This window comes from Manacus vitellinus, unplaced genomic scaffold (genome assembly GCF_001715985.3).
Source record: "Manacus vitellinus isolate BGI_N305 unplaced genomic scaffold, ASM171598v3 scaffold_70_pilon, whole genome shotgun sequence".
Classification (NCBI taxonomy): domain Eukaryota; kingdom Metazoa; phylum Chordata; class Aves; order Passeriformes; family Pipridae; genus Manacus; species Manacus vitellinus.
The window spans coordinates 2255360-2278909 of NW_021940754.1; the positions used below are offsets into that span (position 1 = coordinate 2255360).

General features: G+C 43.0%; 1 protein-coding gene across 2 annotated transcripts in view; it reads left to right on the forward strand.

Annotated features, from left to right (window-relative positions):
* The window catches only part of WDPCP (WD repeat containing planar cell polarity effector), a 145018-nt gene that overhangs the window by 117624 nt on the left and 3844 nt on the right, over nt 1-23550 (forward strand). Inside the window, exons 15-17 of one of the 2 annotated variants that reach the window (XM_008929042.2) lie at nt 12314-12446; nt 18995-19089; nt 20620-20648. In XM_008929042.2, the coding sequence (XP_008927290.2) occupies nt 12314-12446; nt 18995-19089; nt 20620-20648 (257 nt within the window). Of the gene's footprint in view, nt 1-12310; nt 12509-18994; nt 19090-20619; nt 20649-23550 lie in introns of those variants that run through there. The other variant, XM_018084452.1, reaches the window with a different exon arrangement.

Sequence of the window (23550 nt, forward strand, 5' to 3'; positions counted from 1 at the left end):
GTCACAAAATGTATGGAAGAGTTTCCACCTGAAGTCAGAGAAGAGGCAGAGGGAGCAGACTAGCAATCAGGCCATTAGGGCACAGTAATAGCCAGATAGATATTAAACATCTCTGGGTGATGCACTTCTGTGTGAGAAGGACTGGTGGTGGCATGTAAGGAAGGAAAAGGATCACTACAGCAATGCAGGAGTGTGAAAAGATGCCTTTGTAAGGGCAAATTTTACCTATTGAACATTAATTGCTTTCCATGGATACAAAATGCACTTTAAGTGATGAAAGGAGTGACTGACAAGCAATGCTGTATTAAACAGATATCAGAGAATGCAATGTAGGTTAATTATCTTCTCTTAAAAAAAAATTAATTTTTTTTTTCTGAAGAGGTGAGCATCTGTCTGAGACAGAATCTTATCTCCAAACTCCTGTTGTCTGCTTCAATGAGAAGAGGAGCAAGAAAGGGAATGAAATGGGGTGGTGAGGAGACGCCAGCAGGAAGCATGGTGAATTTTTTTCCTTGGCATCAAGCGTCAGCTCTTTGCATCTCTTCCCATGGACTTTCCTCCTGGTTACCTTCAGAAGCAGAAGCAATGCTGCCCACAGCTCCCCCCAGGGCTTTGAGCTTTCCAAGTGGTATCCACAGCTGCCACTCCAGCTGACATAGTTTATTTAAATAGGCAGGGAGAAAGCATTTGTGTTTGCAGAAGGCAGTGTATAGTGTAAACTACCTCTGTGATGTTTTAAAAAGAAAAAACACTCTGGTATTCATGCCAGTCTGTAATTGAGGGGTATCAGTCAGATGAAGATCTTCCCAGGGAGTGGAAGGAACAGCCTGGGAATAAAAAAACCACTGTTTTTATGAGGTTGCATTTCCCCTTCCAACAGGGCATACTAAGCATGGTGTGTCTCCTCCTCAAAGCTGAACATTTTCCCTTTAAATCAGTCTCTTCCAGTGGAAAGGGCTGGGAAGGAAAGTGTCAACCCATCAGTCGGGGTTTTCAGGTGCCGATAGGGTCACATCAGCTTTTAAAGCCTTTGGGCACCCAAACCACAGAATGTGCTGGTGGTTATCAGCAAGTCTGTGCAGCAAAGCTCTGGAGCAGGTGAGTGACAGGATGCAAATATCTATCAGGGAGGACCTGCCCCTATATCTGTTTCAATGCCTTTTTAGCCACACCTTTCTGGTAAATTGTAAAATGTCGGTCAGGGTGCTCTGGAGATGGTTAAAACTAGGTGTGCTCATACCCCAACTTCTTTTATGTCCTAATGCCTTGAGGTGCATTTAGAAAATGCATCCAAGTTTTTTCTTATATTGTAGGATTTAGCCAAGAGACACTGAGCAGAGCACCATGTGTCATTAAGAGAGCTTAGCAACAGGATATGCATGTGTGTGTACATATGTGTGTATATATATGTGTGTGTAAGCACACAGATTACATATATTCACACCACAGTAAAGTTTTAGGTTTTGTAGGTTTAAAATAATGTGTTGCTACCAACTGTGTAGCATGTTTTCTGTACCTTGCATCAGTGTTGCTAATTTTCTATGCAGACACACACGCACAGACCCCATAGAAACTTGGCTCTCATTTTAGGAAAACTTACCTAGGACATTATCAACTTAGTATCCTCATTCTTAAAGCATAAAAGGCTCTACAGAAAGTCAGTATTTTTAAAGTGACTGAAAAGAACATGTAAGCATTTTCAGTTTTTCTAGATGGAAAGCGTGCTCCTGGTAAACTCTGTAAGTATTAAGTTCATTAATATAGGAGCGAGTTTAGTCTATACAGCCTTCCAGCATGAATAACATCTTTCTTCCATGAAACCCACTGACTGCAAGCACATCAGTCTGGCAGAAACTAAAAAAAAAATGCTGGTTTATAATTTGGGCTTTATTTAAAGATAGGATTCACATTTTTCCATTATTTGGATTAGGCAACTAAGTGGTCCCAAGTTTTTCTTCATTAAAAGAAAAAGGAAAAACCCTCCTTTTAATATGTGTGTGCTTCACACTTTTCAAACTTCAATAGCATAAAATTTTTCACTTGGTCAGAAAGCTGATTTAATTTGCTGCTAGGTTAAATGTTAAAGGTTTCAGTCTTATGACCATGAATTCTCAAATTAAATTCAGTGCATTGCTTAAATTTCTAGCTGCAGTGCATTTAGCCTAATTGCTTTGGTAAGTTGGGTGCTTCATAACTACTACTCTTCTGAATTTTCATCTTTAAAGGTGAGCAAAATAAGCCTGAGGGTCACAGGTGGGCTAGCCTGCTCTTTGGGATTCACCTGTGGGGTCTTTGGATATCTCTTCCAGTCTGACTGCATCCTCAGACCATGTCTGATGAGACTGTTCTGCTGACAAGGGAGAGCATTTAAACACCTGTAGGTTTTAGCTATTTAAGCCCAAATCAGTTTTGAAGCAACAAGAAAGGCTGAGCAAAATGGTTCAGATTTCAGTCAGTTGTCAACTAAATGTGTGCACTGGGCCTTTAAGTATTTGGCCAGACACATCTTGATTGCTTCTCTTTTGTTTTTACCCTTGGAAAGTCAGCTGGATAATACCCTGTAGCAAAAGTCTATTCTGGGATGCTGTAAGTGGGCTGGGCTGGGGATGCCTGAGCAGGGGGAAATATGGGGGGGGAGGGGGGAGTGGGTGAAGGGAGAATTAACAAAAAATGGAGTTTTATTCATGTATTTCCAAATTTTTGTGAGCCAGGCTATTTGCAGTCATTTTCAGTTTTCTTGTGATGTTAAATATAAAAATCATGGGGCTATAAAACGATCCCACTGGTGCAGTCTCTAAGGCAGGCTCTTCTCCTTGGGGACAAGTCACAATGCAAACATGGAGGTGATGGAAGCAATCGAGGAAACTTCTACCAACGGCACCCTCAGAGGCAAGCCCTGAGTGTCTAGTTTTTTCCTCTTTGTTTACAGTATTTTTAAGGCTTTGAGTTCTCACGCAACATATATGTCATTAAATGGCTGATTCCTCTTTGCACACGTTGTTGTGATGGCCTGTGGCAACCTGAATTAATTGTTTCAGTAGTTGATGGTGGTTACTAGCCATAATTATTATAATTTGCATTTATAAAAACTTCTTTCATCTAAGGATCTCAAAGTGCTTTTGCACACATTTAATTAAGCTTCACAACATCCTGTGAGGTAAGTGTCAAGAGTGTTGTTATATCCATTTTTACACAGGTTTCTCCAAGAAAACAAGGTCAGTCTCTAACGCGACTGGTATTTGGTTCAGATCACTCTTGCACAGGACGAAGCAACTAGCACAGCTGCAGGAATTAGGAGTGCTGATCTAGGTCACTTTGCATCTCCCACATAGCTCTTGCTGCTGCCACAGTGTGTGGACACACACACTAAGCCGCTGCAAACACAGTCAGAGAAACCTCAGCCCAGATTTACAGTCTGAGATGGCCCTTTCTTTCCCAGGAGCACTCCAGCAGCAGAAAAGTCTTGGGAAGAAAAAGAGATAAGCACCCGACATGTTGAACAAGATGACAACCCATCATGCAAAAGACCTGTTCTTTCTGTAGTTTTCTCCCTTAACATTTCAGCCTCTCTTTGCAATCTGCACACAGCAAGACATTCTACTAAGCTGCAGGCAATGTAAAGTTACTCTTTACTAGTCACTCACTTGCTCTAGAAGAGGCTTCACACACTTCATCTCCAGCCCTTACCAGCCTTAGACCCAATCTTGTGGGCAATCAACAATTCTGAGATCTACTAAATCCTAGATTACCACTTGACTGATATTTAAAAGTGAGGATCAACCCAAGCAAAATAGACTTGGAACTTGATGGGGCAGCAAGAGGAGACAGTTTTCAAAAGCTCATTTCTTTTTCAAACATGTTGTTTAAATTGAACCTAGCTCTCTGTAAGCTCTGTTGATCACCATATTAGCCCTGAGGAGGATAGGTCTAAGTAAGGGCTTGCAAATTGAGTAAGTCCCAGGCCATACCTTAGTGAGTTCTTTACCATCCTCATCAATTTATGTTTACATAAATTGTTTACATTTGGCAATGACCAGATTAGCTATTTGGAAAGAAGTCTGCCTGCGGATGCACTTGTTCCAAAATAAAAGCCACTTTGCTTTTCTAAATTAAGTGGACTTAAAGGTGGAGAATGACTATTCTGAATAACATAAGAAAGAAAGCAATTTCATTCCTAAGCAGACCATTCAGCAGAAATATTCTGAAATAATCTGTCTGTCTTATTTCTTGTGTTAGCACTTTTTAAGGCACTGACATAGTCGCACAGTCAACAAAACCCAACTTTGTTTTCAGTCCATTGTTTTCCTAGAGAGGGTGTGCCAATGCAGGGCAAGAGTCAGAGATTCTTTTCAGTTCCCCTGAGTCAATGCACAGGATTTATTGTGGTCCACGTCTCTCCTGTGAGGGAAGGAACGCCTGGCAGGCAGAGGAGAAGGTCTGGCACATCATTTCATTTTACCTGATGCTGTCTACTTAACTTTCATCAGAAACAGGGGACACTCATCGGGCGAAGCCTGCGTTTTCAGTGAAGCTTTCTTATGCTTTTCCTCTGCTACAAACTTGTTCATGTCTGCTGCTGCACAGAAAAGAAAAATGTGGCAGCAACCTGTAGCTTGGGAGAATACAAAGCCATGGGAATCCCAGCATCATGCCCACAGAGGGGTTTTTATTGCAGCTGCCAGAAAGCTTTCAGTAACTTCAAATCAGTACTTTTCGAGTATGTTTCTTTATTTGGAGGGGGGAGGTAAAAATTCTACTCGTATTATCTCATGTTGCAGAAACTGAGACTTGATGGGCACTACGTTATCCTTTTCGGACCTCTATCACTCCCAAAGATACAAGATGAACTCTGCCTGCCCAGGCACCGGAGTCGGTGCCCCAGGGAATTTCTTCATATCTAAGGGATATGCAGGATGTGTACTCGCATGCCCTTGCTGCCTCTCAGCTCCAGCTGTACATGCAGTTTTGCTTTAGGAACCTGTACCTCCAGTATTGCAATACCTTTTTCAGTCTCTGTCATCAAGAGTTTAAATACAGTTCAGATCAGTGTTAGTGGCCCAGCTCCAAATTAGGAGAATTGCTGCAATTCGTTATCTTGACAAATTAACTGGTCTGAGGCAATTCCTTTTTGAGAGAGATACAATTACCTAACTCTTGAACTCTAGCCTTGCTCCAGTGCTATGGTGTAGTTATGCACCTGCTCAAAAAGTGTGGATAGTATGACTAAAGGCTTTCCCACCTCTAAGTAAAATGTCTGCACTAGGAGCTGATCAAAAAAAAATGGCTGACTTAAGACCAAGGTGGTCTTGTTACATAGTGGAGGGACAGTGCTGGAAATGCAAGATCCTTGTCCCAAAAGCACCATAGAAGGGCCTGGCAAGAGAGTGTTATATCAGAAAACCACATCACCAGTTGTCCCATCCTCTGTTTGGAGTCCAGCTTCCCGGTCCAGTGGAAGAAGGCAGCTTTCCTGCTCCCAATCCACCACGTAGAAAACAGTAGTCCATGCAGACCCTAAACAGAGATTTTCTTTGGAAAAGGGGGAAAAAAAATACAAGGTGTTTTCTCCCTGGGATTTAGGCAGTAATTTCTAGTTTCAATGCTTCAGTCCTTATATACCTGGTGAAAAATGGGTTTCCATCAGGTACAGTATTCCACTCCTGATGTGGACAGGAGCTGGTGCTCTGAGAAAGGTGATGACCCCCAGCCTTGCCCTGATTTCCCTCACCTCCTGGCCTGGAGGACCGGCTCCTTTCTGCCTTTTCTACCGAGCAGTGAAAATACATCCACAGTTAGACATTGTTCTTCCAACCCAACGTGGGCAGATGCACTTCTCATCCGCTTCCCTGTGGAAAGCAACTCCTTCTGCCCCTCAGCCATGGCTCACCTGTGGGCATCATTTTTCCTTGTAAAAGAGCTCCCAGATGCTAAAAGATATCCCTTAACTATTCATTTGAACCACTGCCTTTTGGAAACTCTGTTTGGGATAAAGCTGTCCTGCAGAAGGCTTGTGTTTGCCTAGAGCCCCTTTGTATGGACTTGGTGGCTGGGAGTTTCCTTGAGCTCCTCTTTGAACTCCAAGCCTTCAGCATCCAAAACATTTAACCCTCAATTTCTTTTCTGCTTTATCAGTTTGGCCAGCTTCCAGCTGGCAGCATTCATTTGCAGGCTTCCATTCTGCATCCTGTATTTGCAGATGCATTTGTCTTTCAATTAACCCCTTGAAATGGTTTTCTTCTCCCCTGAGCCTACCTGCCTCGGTCTGGCCAGCACTTCTCCCTGCTCTGGATGCCTGAGGGGCAGAAGCCAGGAGTGGAGAAGCTGGGTCCTTGAGCTGCAAGTGCCAAGCAGAGGGTGTGCCCCGTACACAGGCGTCACAGAGAGCAGCTGAAGGAACACGCAAGTTCGGCAGCGCCTGCTTTGCCCATTGTGGGTTGGGGCTTGCAATGCCAGAGGCGCTTTTTGCCTATGTGAAGTCTCTAGAGCATCACTTATGAATAATGAGATCTTCCCGGAATGCTTTCGCCAAGATGCTCTGGAGCACGCGCCCACATTTCCACGCTGCAGCTTTCCCCCCCCCAAACAATGGGAATGTCTCTGCAGCTTTTGCCTGGCTTTCCTTTGGAACTATTTCTAGATAGTCACTTAAAATGAAAAAAGAAGAAGAAGAAAAAAAAAAGGAAAATAAAGACCTCGTCTAAAGCATCACTTACCAAACAAAGAAATTGCCTAGTCACCAGGAATGCCCTCCCTCCTGTGCCTGCTGTAATTACTGAGTAATAGCAGCCTTAGGTTGCTCATCTTGGCACTCCAGCTGGGTAACGTGCATCCACAAGGAGAGGGAGAACCACTCGCCCACTGCCAGGATTGCCAGGCAAACTTCACACGGGTCGGGAAACCCGATAAAATCTAGAGGTGCAGGATCTCTATTGCTGAGACACTAGTCAAGCCTTTGAAGTGAGAGAGCAAATTGAATTGAAGCAAATCCTTGGTTATTCAGTCTCTGTCAGCTGGCGACTCACCCTGGCTTGGTACTACCACATCTGGATCACCCTGTAAGACACACCTCTTTTTTTTTTTTTTTTAATTCATTAATATTGGCACTGCTAGGGGAGTTCCTAAGGAACCTGATTACTTAGGCTCCAGGGAGATATAAAATGAACTGTATAGTGGTTAGCTTAATTTTGTGTATGATTCTAGCTGAGCAAATGAGTAGTAAAGATTGAAATCTCAACCAAAGCCAGTAAAGACTTAGCATTTGCATTTGCAGAAAATTTTAGAGCCAGTTTTCATGGCAAGCTGCAGAAGGCTGCTATGTGACGTGTAACTGTCTACACTACAAAATAAAAAGGAGTTCTTTATAAATGTTAGCTACTTCTTTAGTTTTAGCGCGTAACTTTTATATTCATTCTTACATTTCCTGGAATACCCACTGAAACAGTTTTGCAGCTGCTAATACCTCTGATATACCCCTAACATCTGACTAGCAAAATAATGACGTTATGCTACTATTGAGGGTTGATTCTATTAGTAGTGATGAAAGTGCCTTATCTTCTCTGGTATCAAATTGTTAAATTACAACAGAAACGGGAGATATTCAGATTTAATGCACTTATTCCAGCTCTCTAAGCACTAACAGCTGTTCTCAATGAGTTTTAAAAGTACTATAAAACAATATTTCAGCAATTTGTATTTGTCGAATGCAAACATGTCAGCCTTGGGAATTAACAAAACAACAGAAAAATAATCTAAAAATAAGAATCCATGGAAAACTAGTCCCAAAGAAGCAAAGAAGTTTGAAGTTGCATGTTTCCACACTCACAAACAAAGCTCTGTGGTTCCCCTGCAGGAATTTGTTGAAACGAAACAATTTTATTAGAATATGTTTATTTAGAAAGAGGTTTTCAGGAGAACAATTGTAGCCAGAAAAAAAGAACTGACCACACCCAAGTAAGTAATGGAAGTTTCCACTGATTTTGATACCAAAAGGATTTTACCCAGTGGCTTTAGAAATAGCTTCATGTAGTTTGAGAAAACCTGGGGTAGAGTTAAGGTAGAACAACTTGATAATGTGTGAAATCAGGCTTGGTCTCATGGCTCCTGCAGCAGTTACTTGCCTTAAAAAAATACCCAAAACCTCACAGAATCATGAGAGCTTACTTTCAACAGGTAAAAATAAACACTTAAAAAAAAAAAAAAAAGTTAATGCATAATAAGAGGAGATATGAACTTATTCACATAGAATTAGCTATTCAAGTAAATAAATTATTTAAATTCCTAAAAAAAAAAATTAGTGTGATCGTTGTTATTAAACTCTACTGTTTTACAACACTCATTTTGCTTAACCATTTGCATTTCTTCTAACCATTGATTTGTTTCTCTCGGAAAAACACTACTGTTTACCTCTTTATTTTTGGTAAAACAGCAGTGTGTCTGAAGTCTGTGTGGTTCACTGGGAGTTCATTGGGATATATTTGCAACTCCTGAAGCAAAAAACTGGTATTTTATCTTTAGAAGGAGTCACATTTTTTGAACTTATTGAATTTTTCAAAGATCAGCATGAAGAGTTCTGATTAAATGCTTGCTTCAGCGTTTTAAAGGCTTCTTGTGTCCCTGTTGCCTAAGGAGGTCGTACATGAGGATTGCTCTGTAAACATCAGATTGTACAGAATTGGCTCTGCGTACCATGCCAGGCACACAAAGAAGAAGTCAAATGGCTTATCTCTCACTTATCAACTAGTTTATTTTTCATGCCCAAAAAAAGGCTGCTAGAGGAGCAGCTGCTACTTTGTAAATAATTTAATGGCTTCTGTTAAGTAGAGCTGTCAATTTTGCCAACAGTATTAAAAAGAAGATTTTCATTTTGCCACGGATTTGCACGTTTTAAAGTGTGTTTTTATCCCTGAAAGTCCAGCGAAGGATTCTGGAGAATGGAAACAGCTTCCGATTTGCAGTCACAGATTCAAAAGAGAATAGGTACAGCTAAATAATGACAGATGTATGAGCAAGGAAGGTGTGATATCTCATCACCTGTGTATGTTGCTTGGAGAGCATCCTGCTCATTAAAGCTTAGGAAAACTTTTAGTGGACTTGTAAAGAAACGTATTTGGCTCTCTCACACAGATGTTAGATGCAGCAAGAGCAATTGCCAGCAAATTTTGAAAATGCAGAATGTGCATTGTATGGTTGTGTGTGCAGAATGTGCATTGTATGGTTGTGTGTACAGAATATTATCCTAATGTTGATCACGACAAAGAGGATTTTTGTGAAGATTTTTAGCACAAAAAAATTCATATTATTGCATCTGATAAATTAATTTAATGATGAAACAACAACATTAGCCATGATAGCAACTCTGAAGTTTTTAAAATTCAAATTCACATCCCCAGATCCTAACATGTTAAGCAAATACTAAGTTAGAATTTAAAACAAGAGTTTATTGTGCAATAAGCCAAAGGAAGGTCCCAGAATGCCTGAATACAAAATCCTAGGTGAAACTTGTGATCCCTCCAGTGCTAGCACAAAGTCAAGCCTCTATTAAGCACCAAACCATAACCAGAGCCCTCATCTAGATGTGAGGACCACCACCCTCTCCTGGCTCTATGGCATTGTTGCCAAAATCCTTCCCTTTTTAATTAAATGTGGGATATGTTGCCTCTAGTTTGGGAAGGGCTGTGTTGTTTAAACAGTGTTCCCTGTGCATTTGTTTTTCCTGCTTTAGCATTTCTCACAGGGAACAGACTCCATGTCCCACAACAAAAATATTTATTTCTTTACTCTAGAGCTCATATCTGATGTTTTTGTGGCTTTGCACCACTCCTGGCACCTGATCCTATCTAATGTTCAACACTGCAGCTGTAGACCCAGACTAGAATAGGTTCAATGCTCATAACTTGAGGTTCAGATATTTATTTTAGATATGAAAAGTGAAAAGAAATTTCTTTGCACTCCTGTGGGTAAGAACCCCCCTCTTCCTCCAGCTTTGGCTACAAGTGTGCTTGCATATGACAGACTGCTCTGTTTTTCATGAGGTTCCTATGGATCCAGTAGCATTATTTAACACAGGGTAGCTGTGCTACATCCACAGTGCAAAATATCCGAGTCACTGGCTGTGGTGTAATTAATTGCTCATAGCACTCATATATTAGAAATATGCCACGTAAGGACTGTATACATCCAAACTGTAGCCCACTCAATGTTAAAAAACTGCTAGGCACCACCTGGAGCACATGCCTGAGTTACACTGAAGTGATTGGTGTGAGAGGGCTGTGATTTACTCAGCTCTGGTTCTCAGCAGGTATGAGAAAATACAAATTATTAGCATGACAGAAAGCAATCAAGGCAAACTTGACCCAGTTCTAATTTGTTTCTTTTATCAATACACACTCCTCTATCAACATCTCTCAGGGTTTTAAGTTCTGAAATGCCCCCACTCCTTGGAATTAGGTCAGCCTCAGGAGTGATGGCTTACTCGAGGACATCAGAAATTGATGGAAGTTTGTTACTTTAAGGGGGTAAGTTATGTAGGCCTTAGAGGTTACTGAGTAGATGGACAAAGAAAAAGAGAGAGAAAAGAAAAATTAATTCTACCGCTTTGACTCGAACTGTACATCTGAGCTTTGATATTTAGAAAATTAAAAGGTTTAACATTTTGCTCCTTAAAAAACTAAAGCCAGCTGAAGAGGGAAGCTCTTCAGGACCAAAGACTTAGTTCCAGGTGGAAGCAGGGCAGTGAGAACTGTGTTCCCAAGCAGAGGCTGTCAAAGCTTGTCCCACGAGAACTTTTGCCTAAAAGTGGATTTTGCCTAATTTTTTTTCCCTATCAACAGGATTTTTGTTTAAGCCCTTCCCCAGAGTTCTTCATGCACGTCAAAAGCAGTTTCTCCTGAACCTTTTTAAGTTCTGCATATTGTTTCCCTCCTTCTCCTGGCTTCTCACTCCACAAGAAGAGGTCTCCAGAGAAACCTCCTTTACTTGCCCTGTTGTTGAGATTCTTAGACATAAAGCATTGCTTGTACACCTGTTTTCTCCTCTCCTTTTTTTCCTCTCTGGATTTGTTATTCAAGATGGAGGACAAATTGCACCAGTGCCAGTTTAGCACCTTTGTTTATTGTAGCATGGCATGCATGCTTGGAGGTGTGTTGCCCCCAACACAGTTGGCTTTTTCAACTATTCTCCACATTGCTCCATGTGTGGGAAACAGCAGCACAGGCTGTGAGAGTATCAGTTACCTGAGAAAGTCAAACTGGTTGCCACACTTCACCCTCTCTCTCACCACAGATGCTAATGACATTTAGGTATCATGAAGAGTAGAACTAGTCCACAGCAGTCTTACACCATCGGATATTTAGGACTGGGAGATTCAGAAGTGCTTACAAGTAGATTTGCTCTCCTAAGCCAGTGACTTTTCTGGGTCTGCAGACAAAACGTAGACCAGCAGCATGGCAACACTCACGAGAGTGTTATATTCTTCCCCCTGCCCATGATATTGCCATGGGTATCATGCAGATTAGCTTATCCAAGGATCCAAGAAGGCAGAGAACAAGGGGAGAAAAACAGGATTAGAAGAAGGGAAAAATGCAAAAGAGTCTTACGATTTTGAGAAAAATCTTTTCAAGTCTTTATCTGTAACAGGATTTTTTTTTCCTTTATCCAAACTCTGCTAGCCTGCTATTTGATTTATTTATTTATTTATTTATTTATTTGAGGTCTGGCAGCAAGAATATGCAATTCCTCCTCTATATTATTAAGTGGTTCAGGTATTGTCAAACAATTCCCTTCCCCAAAGGGCTCAGACTGAAACTTTTGAATGGGAGGCCCCTGGTTCACCTGCTGGGCTTCACGTCTTCATTGTGAACCAAAATATTTTAAAACACAATGAGGGAAGTCTTTATTTCTGAAGGAAGGAGTTACACATATCCTTCTGGAGGACCAGTCCAGTTGATAAGATTTTGATCCATATGGCAACAAGGAAATACTCATATGCAGCAGCTTTTGGCAGCCAGCTGTACCTTCTGTAGTTGACAATTTAGAGAAAGCATTTCCTCCTTGCTGACCAGAGCCAATACACACTTGTTCCCTGCCTTTCTAAAACTCTTGGATATGTTATTGTTGATGGTAATTAGCTACTCAGCCTCCTTTTCAAGGGGAAAAGTCAAGGGTGAGAGCTGTGTAAGCATATGGTTTTCCATTCAACTTGATCCTTTACAAGAGAGGACACCCTTGTCCTTATTGACATCTAAGGCAACCAGTTGGCAACTTGGTTGGTACTTTTAACTTGAGTGTGACACTATATCTTGGTTCATCTTAGCAGAACTTCTGGGGCAGTCAGATGAAGAAGACCCATCTTGTGAAGCTTTTGATCAATCTTCAGAGCCGGGAGGAGGGTCCAAGCCACCTGCTCCAGGCCCTGCCACCAGACCACCAGCACAGAGCTGTTCCCACAGGTGAGTGCTGCAGGGAAGGGCACATGGGAAACATCGAAGATATTTCATAAGGCCAAGGAAAATCCTGCATTTCCACAACAGAAAATGGAAGGGTGGGGGGTGGGGGAGGGAAACAATTAACTAAAATAGTTTTGAAATGTGTGTTTGATATCCTGAGCTTTCCTGACAAGTGCATTTGTCGTCAGCACCATGACTGTAAATGAAATGAAACATTGAGATAGTAAGAAGTAACTTAAGAAAAACCTGGAAGTCTGAAGGATGTGGCATGGACACAAATAAATCTCCAGAAACACAGACAGCATTTAACACACACTAGCACAACCATTTTCAAATTAAATCATTTGGGCAAATGATTCCTTGTTGAATGTGGAGTGAAGAGAAATACAGCAATGGAAATGCAACAAATTAACAGTTACAGGTGGTAAACAGAACTTTAAAAAATCTGACGTGGTCTTTACAGATTTCTGTAAGCATATCTCTAGCCTGTGACCAAAATCCCTGGGATGATCTTTTGAGAATGCTCTTCTTCTGAAGTTGGTTAAAACCTTGAACTTACCTATTACAAGAGAAACAACAGTTCTGATGACTGGGATTTTTTTCCAATGCTTTTGTTGCTAGTGAACCTTACAAGGGATGAGAAATTAGAATGAAATAGCTCTTCTGCGAAGATTCAAAAAGCATTTATTTCTCTTATTTTTCTTCATGCATTCTTGACAGAAAAGAAAAAACAATTATTTTTTTCCCAATGATTATATAGATGTGTACTATATAGACTAATTTTTATTTTCTATGCTACTGTACGTAGGAATGTTTTTAGTAAATCTAGTGTGAGAACAACATTGAACTTCCCCATTGAATTCATCCTAACCATTTGTACATAACTGTGCTGAACACACTTCATGTGGGCAAAACACACATTTCATTCTCTTTCTGGAAATCTGTATGTTACCTAGTCTTCTGTCATGGGGAGACACATGGGGAGATTGAGCTTTTTCAGTATTAAATGTTATTCCCGTTTTACCAACTGCTAACCACTAGTGAAGTATTTATTTTATACATAAGCTACAACTTTTAGGATACTGGATGCTGTCTAAAGCTTTCAGAGCTATCTCATGTATTTGGAGATTGAGCCTGCCTTTAAAAATATAGTGCACAATTGTTCCATCTTAACTTTTGGGATGAAGATAGCACCATATTGATATGGGCAAATAATAAAGACAGTCTCCATGATGGAGACTACACTGACTGTGGAGGACTTTCCAAGTGCTCCAGTAAAAGGAACTCTTTTAACAGCACACTAGAGCAGAGACTAATCCCAACATGCCTCTGATCCCAAGTTATAAACATGCTATCCTCCCTTCAGCTCACCTTTTCCCTTTCGGAGGTTGCTATGACTCACACGTCTCTGGCAGTCCCACATCTGCCTTTGTCAGGCATCTTGAGAGAGAGATTGCAGAGTTCAACTTTACTCCCACTCCTGGGCTCCCTGGTTTGACCACATTGGCCTGCACCTACCCGGGTGGGTCGCCGTAAATTGCTGAGCCTCATGAGTGGTTCCTGGCAATCGCCGGAGCTGCACAAACTGCTGGGATTTCCCAAGGCTTTTGGTTGCCTCTTGCCAAGTTGGAGAGGATATAGCAGGCTCCCACCATGCTTGTGGATACCTGGTGGTGCAGCTGACCTCCCCTGGGAGAGGCCAGAGTGTTTGGTGGCCGCTTGCAGAGCTGTGGAAGAAAATTTCTCACAGTTCCCCTGGCTGGCCACAGCTGCCTGAAGCCTGCCAACATGAATTTAGGTTTTAAAGGCACTCCCTGTGACAACACCAGCCAGCTGGGAAGGTCATCTGCTGAGGTGACTCCAGCAACTTCTTCCCTGTGCTTAAGAAAAGCCGCAGATGGTTACAAGCACTGTGGCTTGGTTTGCCTCCAGTTTCACAGTTTGTTTTCTTTAATGCATCTGCTGCCAGGTCTGCATCAGACTTCTTCATGTGAAGAAATCTGTATGAAGAAAGGAAGTTTTGAGTGTTAGGAGCCTACGTAAATAGGGCCGTTCTCAGTTCTGCAGTTGTTGCAGTGTTTCATCTCTATGTCCAAGATACTCCAGCATTACTAGAGATTTCCAGTTTTGTAAAGGGCTTCTTCTGAGTAGCAGTGGTTCTCCAAATTCCTGTGAGACATCATAACAGGACTTTGCAGTTGTTCAGCAAGAGTACTCAATCACTGCTCTTTCTTCTCTCAGAGTCTTTTGTTACCTGCCTTGGCTATACATCTTTGTACCACCTAGTCACACCAAACCTGTGGAGTTACTACATTACTGCATTTTTAACACTACCACTCCTGTCATACCCAGATACTGTCCCAAATCTGCATTTCACTCAAGTTTCTGGAAGCTCATCTCCAGCACATACTCAGACTTCTTTCTTTCATATCAGCTTTGACAGAAACTTTGTTTTGGGAGAGCTGGGGCATGTCTAATAAGTTACACCTAGGCAGAAGTCCTGGGCAAGGGCCCTGTGAAGACTAGCAGAAGACGTTTATGTTCCACTTGCTTAATAAACCTGGTTATTGATGCCCTTCGGGGGGCCTGACATCTACATATGTGTAACTGGAGCCCAGTTTTCAGGCTACATGATTAAAAAATCACTTCCTTTAACTCTTCACATCATCATCTCCTTGGCCTAACCAGGAAAGCCATAGTCTGGAATAGACACAGGGACAGAAAAGGGACAGAAAAGGCTGGAAACGAAATAATCCTTAATAATCCTTCATAAAACAATCTCAAGGGTTTATTTCTTTGAGAACTTGATTTAACTCCATGGTATTTTATGAAAGTAGCAATACTGTTCCTGCTAGTGGAGAGGTGTAGTCAACTTTTTGAACCATACACACACATACAAAGTTATGAGCAGTAAAGATTCCAGGACAACACTCCAGAGAGCAGCATTTCATTTGCTGTGTGATTTCTTTCACTCTAACATAAACAGGACAGTTAAATACCACCAACAATGCACACTTCAGTGAATAATTTTACAAGACAAAGATCTTATCTCTGTCTTATATTTGCCATTGGCCATTGCCATTTTCTCCTTCCAAGTGTCAGCTATGCTACAGCCCAGCAGTTCTTGCCCTCCCATTATTCTTGTTATCTATTTATGAAAACATTTTGATCGTCATAACGCTGCAGCAAAAGCCTGCAATTGAGGAAAATATTTTGTATGCTGTTGTTCAGAAGACCAAGGTAGCATGCTGATTCTTTCAGCAGCAAAAAGGAACTGATCCACTGCCCATGGGACAGCTTGTTTCTGGATGAGTCAACTAGTGAGTGCCTGTGACCATGCCAGAGTTTGGCACGTAAGAGTCAGCACAGAGCTATGGCTGCACTCACTTCTTTGCTGTTGGCCTTGGCAGCTGCAGTGTGGATTTCCACCCCAGCAGTGTGTCATTCTGTTGCCTTACCATAAGGCATTGTGGGTTTAAATACCTTGCAGTTGTTGGCAGTGTCAGGATGTATGTGAAGATGTGTTGGAAGGTTTTTTAGCTTATTATCCGTCTACCTTGTCCCCATCCCCCAAACCAGAACTATTTTAATTAGGCTATTATTTTAATACAAGTGATTAGGACAGAAGGTAAAAGTGTATATCATCACAGTGCTTTTCATCATAAAACTTCCTTGTGGCTTATGTACTAAAAAATATACATATTTCTACTTCTCTATAAGGTTTTTATTTAAGCTCAGAAGCATGTTTGTATATTTTGAATCTGTAGCATCACTGATAGAACCTCAGGAAGTGTTAAGAGCATCTTTCATATCTGCATATGTTGGCTATAAAATCACCATGGAGAGAGAGAATTAGAGTTATCCCACAACATCCCCTTTTGTGTGTTCCATAAAAAATGACACTAAATGGATTTCTTACTCTTACTTCAGTGTTTCATGCAATTAAAATAAGCATTCATCACAGTAACGGCATTTCTGTTTGTTCTTCCACCATCAATTATCTTTTTCAAAAGCCCCTTTGACCACGAAGCAAACCTAGTCTTAGAACATCAGGAATGTAGGCTGAGAAATACAGTCTGCCAGGTCCAGGTGTAATCCTACAAGCTGCTCTATCTGCCCTGACAATTTTCAATTCCGTGTCAGAAGTGGGATTCAGCAGCTCAGCGGTGCCATTCCTGCCCAGTTGCTGCAGCCTTCCCTCTCATTCCCTGCCACTGCTCAGCCCTGGAGCTTCATGTGCATCGAGAACACAACAGCAGGCAGATATATATGGCTTTCTGTGAAGTTGCATTCTCAGTTTCTACATCTGTAAAGCTGAGATAATATATTACCAAATTCAAAGGGGCAAATTAATTAGTCAGTGTGCGTACAGCACCTCGAAAGTACAAAATTAACTCTTCTTAGCCCACGAGTGCTCGAGATGCATCGAGGTGTTCTCTAGGGCCTCTTGATTCCAGACAAAGGTCCTCTTTATTAAATTAGATTGCTAATGTATTAACGCATTAGCACACTTGAAGAAAGAAAAGTTTGAAAAAGCAATTTGGCTTCATCACATGAACGGCGTGTATACTTAATGGAAATTTTTCCAGCATTCACAAAACAAAGAAAAATCAATAAAATGTCTGCCAACTGTTCCACTGAAAACATTTTATAATCTATAGCACCGAGAATCCCGAGCCAAGATAAACCAGTGTTGCTGACAGAAAATACTGACAATTATTTTACATTGATTCAACTTGGCCCAGCCCAGACTGACCTTGTTTATTCATCTCAGTCTATTAATTCATATTAACTTGGCATCAAAATGGGACATGTGGCATGTGAGCTGAAGACCCATTTCTCTATCTTAGACTGAGATAAATGTAGTGCATTGAGTACTTCTAGTGCCTTGAGCTCTTAGGTAGATTTATATGCATTAGACAGAACTGGTTAAGTTCCTTTTATCCCCGCTGGGCTTTTCATGTCTGTTGACTGTAAAACTAGAAGCTCGGTAGAGGTAACATCTTCTTCTAAGCCTTCGGATATACATGAAATCCTCCCAGTACTGGTCAGTTTTTAAAGACACAGCCAAAGAGGATGGAGGGGTTTAAGCTCTTTTAAAATATAAAAATAGAAGGGTTATGGCAATTTGGCAGGCAAAAAAGCAATTTGTGGGTCTCGGCAGAATCCGAGGCCATGTGTGAGAAAGCTGATCAAGACACTACGGAGGAGATAATGGGGTCAAAGAGCAGAAGAATCCCCCTGCTTTGGCAAGCAGCATAATCTGGTCTCCAATGAAGTTTCTTAGTTTCTTTTACTGAACCAATAAAGCTTAGTGTGATGGGAGAGTTGCATTACTGCAGCTTAAAAATGTCTCGAGAAAGCTGATGAGGAGAGTTGCTTTTAGTTGCTTTACATATGCCCAGCTGCTCTCATAGCTGATGCCCGACTGGTAGTGTGAAGACAGAGGCATGGGGAAAATCTGAGCTTTTCCTTTAATTATTTATGTCCTCATCAGTAATAAAGGGCTTTTTATGCCTGGAATGTATTATTTGTATTATCAAAGCTGAGCCAGATTTCACACTGTGGCAGTTAAGAAATTGGGTGCTGCACAGAAGCATTCACATTTTTATTCTCACACCTACACTGCTGTCATATCTGAAAGTCACCCTTGGGTAAAACACTACTCGAGTCAAACATGACTACATCCACAGAGGAGGAAAAGCCACCCAAATGAGGAGAATCCTCCCAAAGGAGTTCCCAGATGGCCTGGCATTGGATGTTTAGTCTATTTTCTCTATTCAGCTCATTCTTGGTGAAGGCAATGCTCCCTTGGACTTCACTGAGCACTTGGCAGTTTGTGTATGGCAGGACAAGCAGCGAGCCAGCAAGCCAAGGTGACACAACATGGCCTCCAAATTTCCAGTTACACTGCATTGGGAATGGATTGCCTTTCCACATGCCTATGTAAGCAGAGATTAATGATGAGTGAAGAAACCAAGACTATCAAAACCAAAAAAAAAAATAAAAAAAAAATCCATCTGTGTTTTCCATAACACGTAGTTGGTGCTTTTTTCCCTGCTGCTCCTTCACAACTTGGATTTCAGTGGTGGAGTGGTGAGGGGAGAGGGTTTAACTGTAAAAATTGCAGAAAAATCAGTGCTGCCTTTTTGGTCTGACATACTCCCATCCTGGCATTCACCCAACTTCCTCCAGGCTGGGCTGCCAACAGTGCCTGGTGCCTGCTCTGTGCAATGCACATCCCTAGCCCGTCTTGCTTAACAAAACTGTAATTGCTCCAAAAAACACCAGCTTTACACCTCATCTCTGAATGACAGGACAGTGCTGGAGTGACTGCACGGCCAAATGAGTGATCGTAGTGATGCTCAGTCAACAAACCTACTGGCATCTGATAGAAAGGGCTACAGTTTGTAGCCAGGAAATTACACGGGCTGCTGTATACTTGACAAGATAGAAAACAAACAAAACAACTTTGCTCTGCTATGCAGTATCTCCCCAACTCTGCAGTCATTGCTCCCTCCCCTTCTATCACTTCTGTTTTGTTTTCAAAGACCCACAAGCTGCAGACAGGCAGAGGACACTGAGCCTGGAGCGGGTGGCCACACCACCTCCCTGATCACAAAACCCTTTCCCAGCAGCCAGGAAGGTAAGTGAACAAGTCTCTTTCAAATACACACAAGGATATGAAGCTAAAAATAATGGTGATTAATATCTTGAAAATTTATTTGGATCTCGGAATAAAAATAAGTCAAGCAGCATTGCCGCATGAGCTTGGTTTGTGTGTTCCTAACAGGCAGAGGCATGAGGACTCAGCTACCGGCTCATGGAAGGTAGAATAAGTTCAACAGATCATATGAATCTCCTTATCTTGCAGCAGTTATTCATGGTTTAACAAAAACAGGCAGGGTTTATTACCTTCAGCCATTGTTGCTCTGTTACTGGGTGTGCAATAGCAGCAGCAGAGCCTCACTGCTTGCATGGCTTGTGAAGCAGCAGCATGCACTGCTCCTGCAGGGCTTCTGGAGTAAGGGAAGGTGGCTGCCTTGCTTCAGCAGCACCTGGTGTCTCCATCGTAGCAGTGTCAAGGTAGTGCAGCAGTGTAGTAGAGGAGCAGCCCAGCATGAGAAAGTCACTGTTAAAGAGTTGTCCTGTGAAGTCAGCCATGCAGGGATAGGTGAGAGTGTTTGCACAAGGGGTGAGACGAGGACTTTTATCTTCTGCCTTGTCCGGGTGTCCCATCGCTCTGCTGACAGGTGTGTAGGAACAGAGCCAGTGTCCAGGCATGCTGGCAGGGTCAGTCAAGGCGTAACTGCAGTTCCAGAGCCACAACTGAAACAGGTCACTTCAAACGAGCCAGTTATGGGTGCACTTCCACCTTACAGTGAAGCTGAACCAGCAGCTTGCCACCATCAAAATGGGAAGGTCCTGCTGTCCCCTCACCACCTTCTTCCACCCACATCCATGGGAGCTGACAGCATAGTAACCCTACCCAAAAAATTGCTTGTTTTCTTTCCCGTGGGCTTTTGTCCATCCCATGAGCTGAACTGCCTCACATGGGGATTAGAAGACACCACAGACAGCACCAAGCGAAGGGCAGAAGGACATTGCCTGCAGCAGGACTTCTTTTTGATGTTGGCAGCTCTTAATTCGGCTCAAGCTGTAACATGAAGCCTCATCCTCAAGCACCTCCTGCAGCAACCTGGCGGCACACAGACTGAAAATCCCTCCCGAGACAGAAGGCGAGCACTCAGGCAGGCAGGCAGCCCATGCCCCACCACCCCAGAGCTGCCCCAGTACAGGCAGACAGGTGTGCTGCAGCCAGGACTGTCCCAGGGTGTGCATCCCAGTCCTGCAACAGCTCTCCACCAAGCTGGGACGATGTGGGATCCCCAGTCCACTGCTTGCCTTGCATCTCCACACTGCCTTATCCACAAAAATCATGGTTGCTTTAACTTGTTGTAGTGTTTGAGGGAATATACGTATCCTACATGTATAGACTAGTATAAGGAATATACTAAATATTTTAATTCATCCATTGAATAACATGATATAAAATAGCTTTGTTTTATTGAAAAAGTGAAAGTTACTTAATATCATACCCTTGTTTGTTTCGGTTTTTCAGTGAGTGAAGTGGAATGTAAATAACACTGTGTTTTCTTGGGTTTTTTTTTTCAAGGAAATATGAGAGCCATTCCTTCGGAGCAGGTGACCCATTTCTGATTTACTTTTTTTATTTCTGCTTGTTATTATTTACTCTATTTTGAAGCTTCCTGAAACTCCCCAAGCCTGTCCCTGCAAGCTGTCTGCCTGCAGGGCTCTCACTCAAATTGGTAGAAATGCTCCTATACTGCTCTGCTAGAGCAGGGCTTCACCTGCTGCTTTGTATTGAGCACAGAGCATAAAAGTCTTGCCCTCCATCCATGTTTGTCTTACATGAAGTAGCCGGTGCTCGTATTGGCACTTTCAAGACTTCAGTAAAGAGGAGTGAAATACTGCCCTATGGTTTCATGATAACTTTGAACTGATTGAACTGCAAGGTGCTGCCAAAAAAGGTGGTCCATCCCTTCCCCCACTGCCAGCCTCCAGTCCTGTTGTCCTCCTCCCTCTCCTGCACTGGCTCACATCCTTGCAGCCTGCAAGAAGCTTGGTGGGGCAGGAGAGGAGGAGACCTCCATGTGGGCAGGGAGACCGTACCCTGTTCCCCAGATCCTTCTGTTACAGTTATCTCCTGTGGGAACATTCCCTTCTGGCCTGGTTTGGTATCCCAGGAGGTTGGGTGTTGGTGGGAGTGCATATAGAGCACATATATAGAGAGCCTATCTCCAGAGCTGATGAATTGGCAGCACCAACACACTCCTTCAGTTCTACTTTAAGGGAAAAAATAAAATTATGAAATAAAATATAATAAATAATAAAATAAATTTCACGACACTGTGGATGGAGGCACAAGAGTGCTTGTGTTTTAGCTTCCTCCTAGTTATAGTTCTTGTTTAAACTTCTGTTTTTGAGGCCAAAGTGTTCAGTGTTTGGCCTCAGTGCAAACAGATCATTAAAAAAAAAAAAAAAAGGAAAGGAAACACTTCAACCTCCCAGCGGAGCAGGATGGCACTTATTTATTTCTTTCATTACAAAACCAGCCTGTGCCAAGTAAAATTGTGTTCCAAGAGCTGTTCTACCAGTCCTGGAGCACTGAAGAAGAACACACACCGGCCCCACCTCTGCAGCCTCCTGCGGGCCCTTGCACATTTTCACTGGGTGGAGGATGGGGAAAGGCTGGGGACCAGTTGCCAGAGCTCACCACATTGGAGTCACACCAATGGGAAATCCTCATACTCAAAGCACGTCCGTGTTGGCCTTTTGGTGATTTTGGTGGCCTCAGGATACAGAGTACAGTGAAATAAAGCAGCAGGGATGGTCTGGAGGCATTGGTGGGATCCCTGGATTTGCGGCCGGGTTAGCCAGCAGTTAACTGCTCCTTCCCCGAGCTGTGTGGAAGATGCTACTTGATTTCATGTCAGGAGCTGAATTAATAAACTGAGAGGGTAATTTGAAAACTCTGGACTCTGACAATAAAATCCACGAGCCCAAATGTACAGGCTGTATAACAAGAGTGATACACGGAAGAAAGCTTTGCCATCACATCATTAAGGATTTATCCAAGGGAGTGGTTAAAGCACTCTTTGGTTCCAAAAAGTTACTGCAGTTGAGTGGTCACCAGTACTAAGAGTTGGTGTGGTCAAAGTGTGACCTCTGTGACCCGGGTGGAATTGGCTTGATTTCAGCACACATCGCAGAGCTGCTTGTGCATGGGGAAATGGGACACTTCCATCTGAGCTTCTCTGGACCAAGGGAAGGCAGCAGCCCTTCACCTGGACACCATCACCAGCCTGCTGCATCAGTACATTGGTGGACAGCCTGTTCCCAGGGTCCCACTTTCACCCTCCTGCTTCCCTGAGCTGGCATCCCCCTGCCACCACTTCCCTCATGTTGCTTCAGAGGGAACTCACACAATACTGGGCTTGGTGCCACCCAAGGGGAGCACACCCAAAACCCGGCCCTTCTTGCACAGGCAACTCTGCAGGAAGATCCCTGCAGCTGCGAGACGGAGGATTTGCTTTGCCCTCCTTTGCCAGTTTGTTGGTGAAAGTCTGGGGCCAGAAGTGACCTATTGCCAGTGCAAATGGCCACAGAGGCCTCAGTGGGGATGTATCTGATACGGGCCCTATCCTTTGTAGGGGCACCATAGCACGTGTCTTCCTTACTCGCTGCTCTCTCAGCTATGAGGAAGCTTCTCCTCCCTGAAACTCTAAAGATCGTGCAACAAACTGTTCCCAGTGACCTGCCAGAGCAGCTGGCTGTCACACAGCCAAGCAGTGCTCAAGCTGTTGAACAAGATTTGTTTCTGGAGGAAAGCATTAGCCCTACAGCATGAGAGAAGTGGCTCAGAGGCAAGACCCTGTTGCCACGGGGGCCACCCGTGTCCCTCCAGCAGTGCCGGTGGCTTTGCACGAGCACAGGTGACATGTGTCCTGCCTGCAGCCCCTGGGTGTGAGGGTGATGACGGGTGAGGGCTGCTGTGGTGGTCTCAGATCACAGGTAGGATGAATGCAAACCACCTTTGCCACGCTGGTTTGGCACCGGCCAGAGGATCCCAGCACTGAGGACGAAAGTGGGGTCAGCATAGGTAGATGCCAGAGGAGTGAGGATAAGCTGCAGCTTTTCTTGCCCTGAGCATGGCTTGCTTGGGTATGGCTCCTCAGGGCTTGAAGCAAATGAGAAGTGTGCATCTCATCCACAATATTTGGAGTGCTCAGGATTTGTTCAGCCCTGTCTTCCAGGAAAGGCTGGAGATGAGATTAGGGTAGCCTGGAGGACCATCCTGCTCGAGACCCAGCCTAGTCTTGCTGCTCTGAGCAGGCTGAAAACAAAGGCCCCTCCTCATCTGTGTTATTCTGGGATTTGATCATCTTGAGCAAGCTGTGTAGGCTAGTTCAAAGAGTCTCCATTTAGCAGCACCTAGACTTACGTAAGCAAAACCAAGGCTCCAAACACCCTAGTCTTGGTAAAAACACCTGCCTTGGTAAAAACAAGACCCTTTGGAAAACAT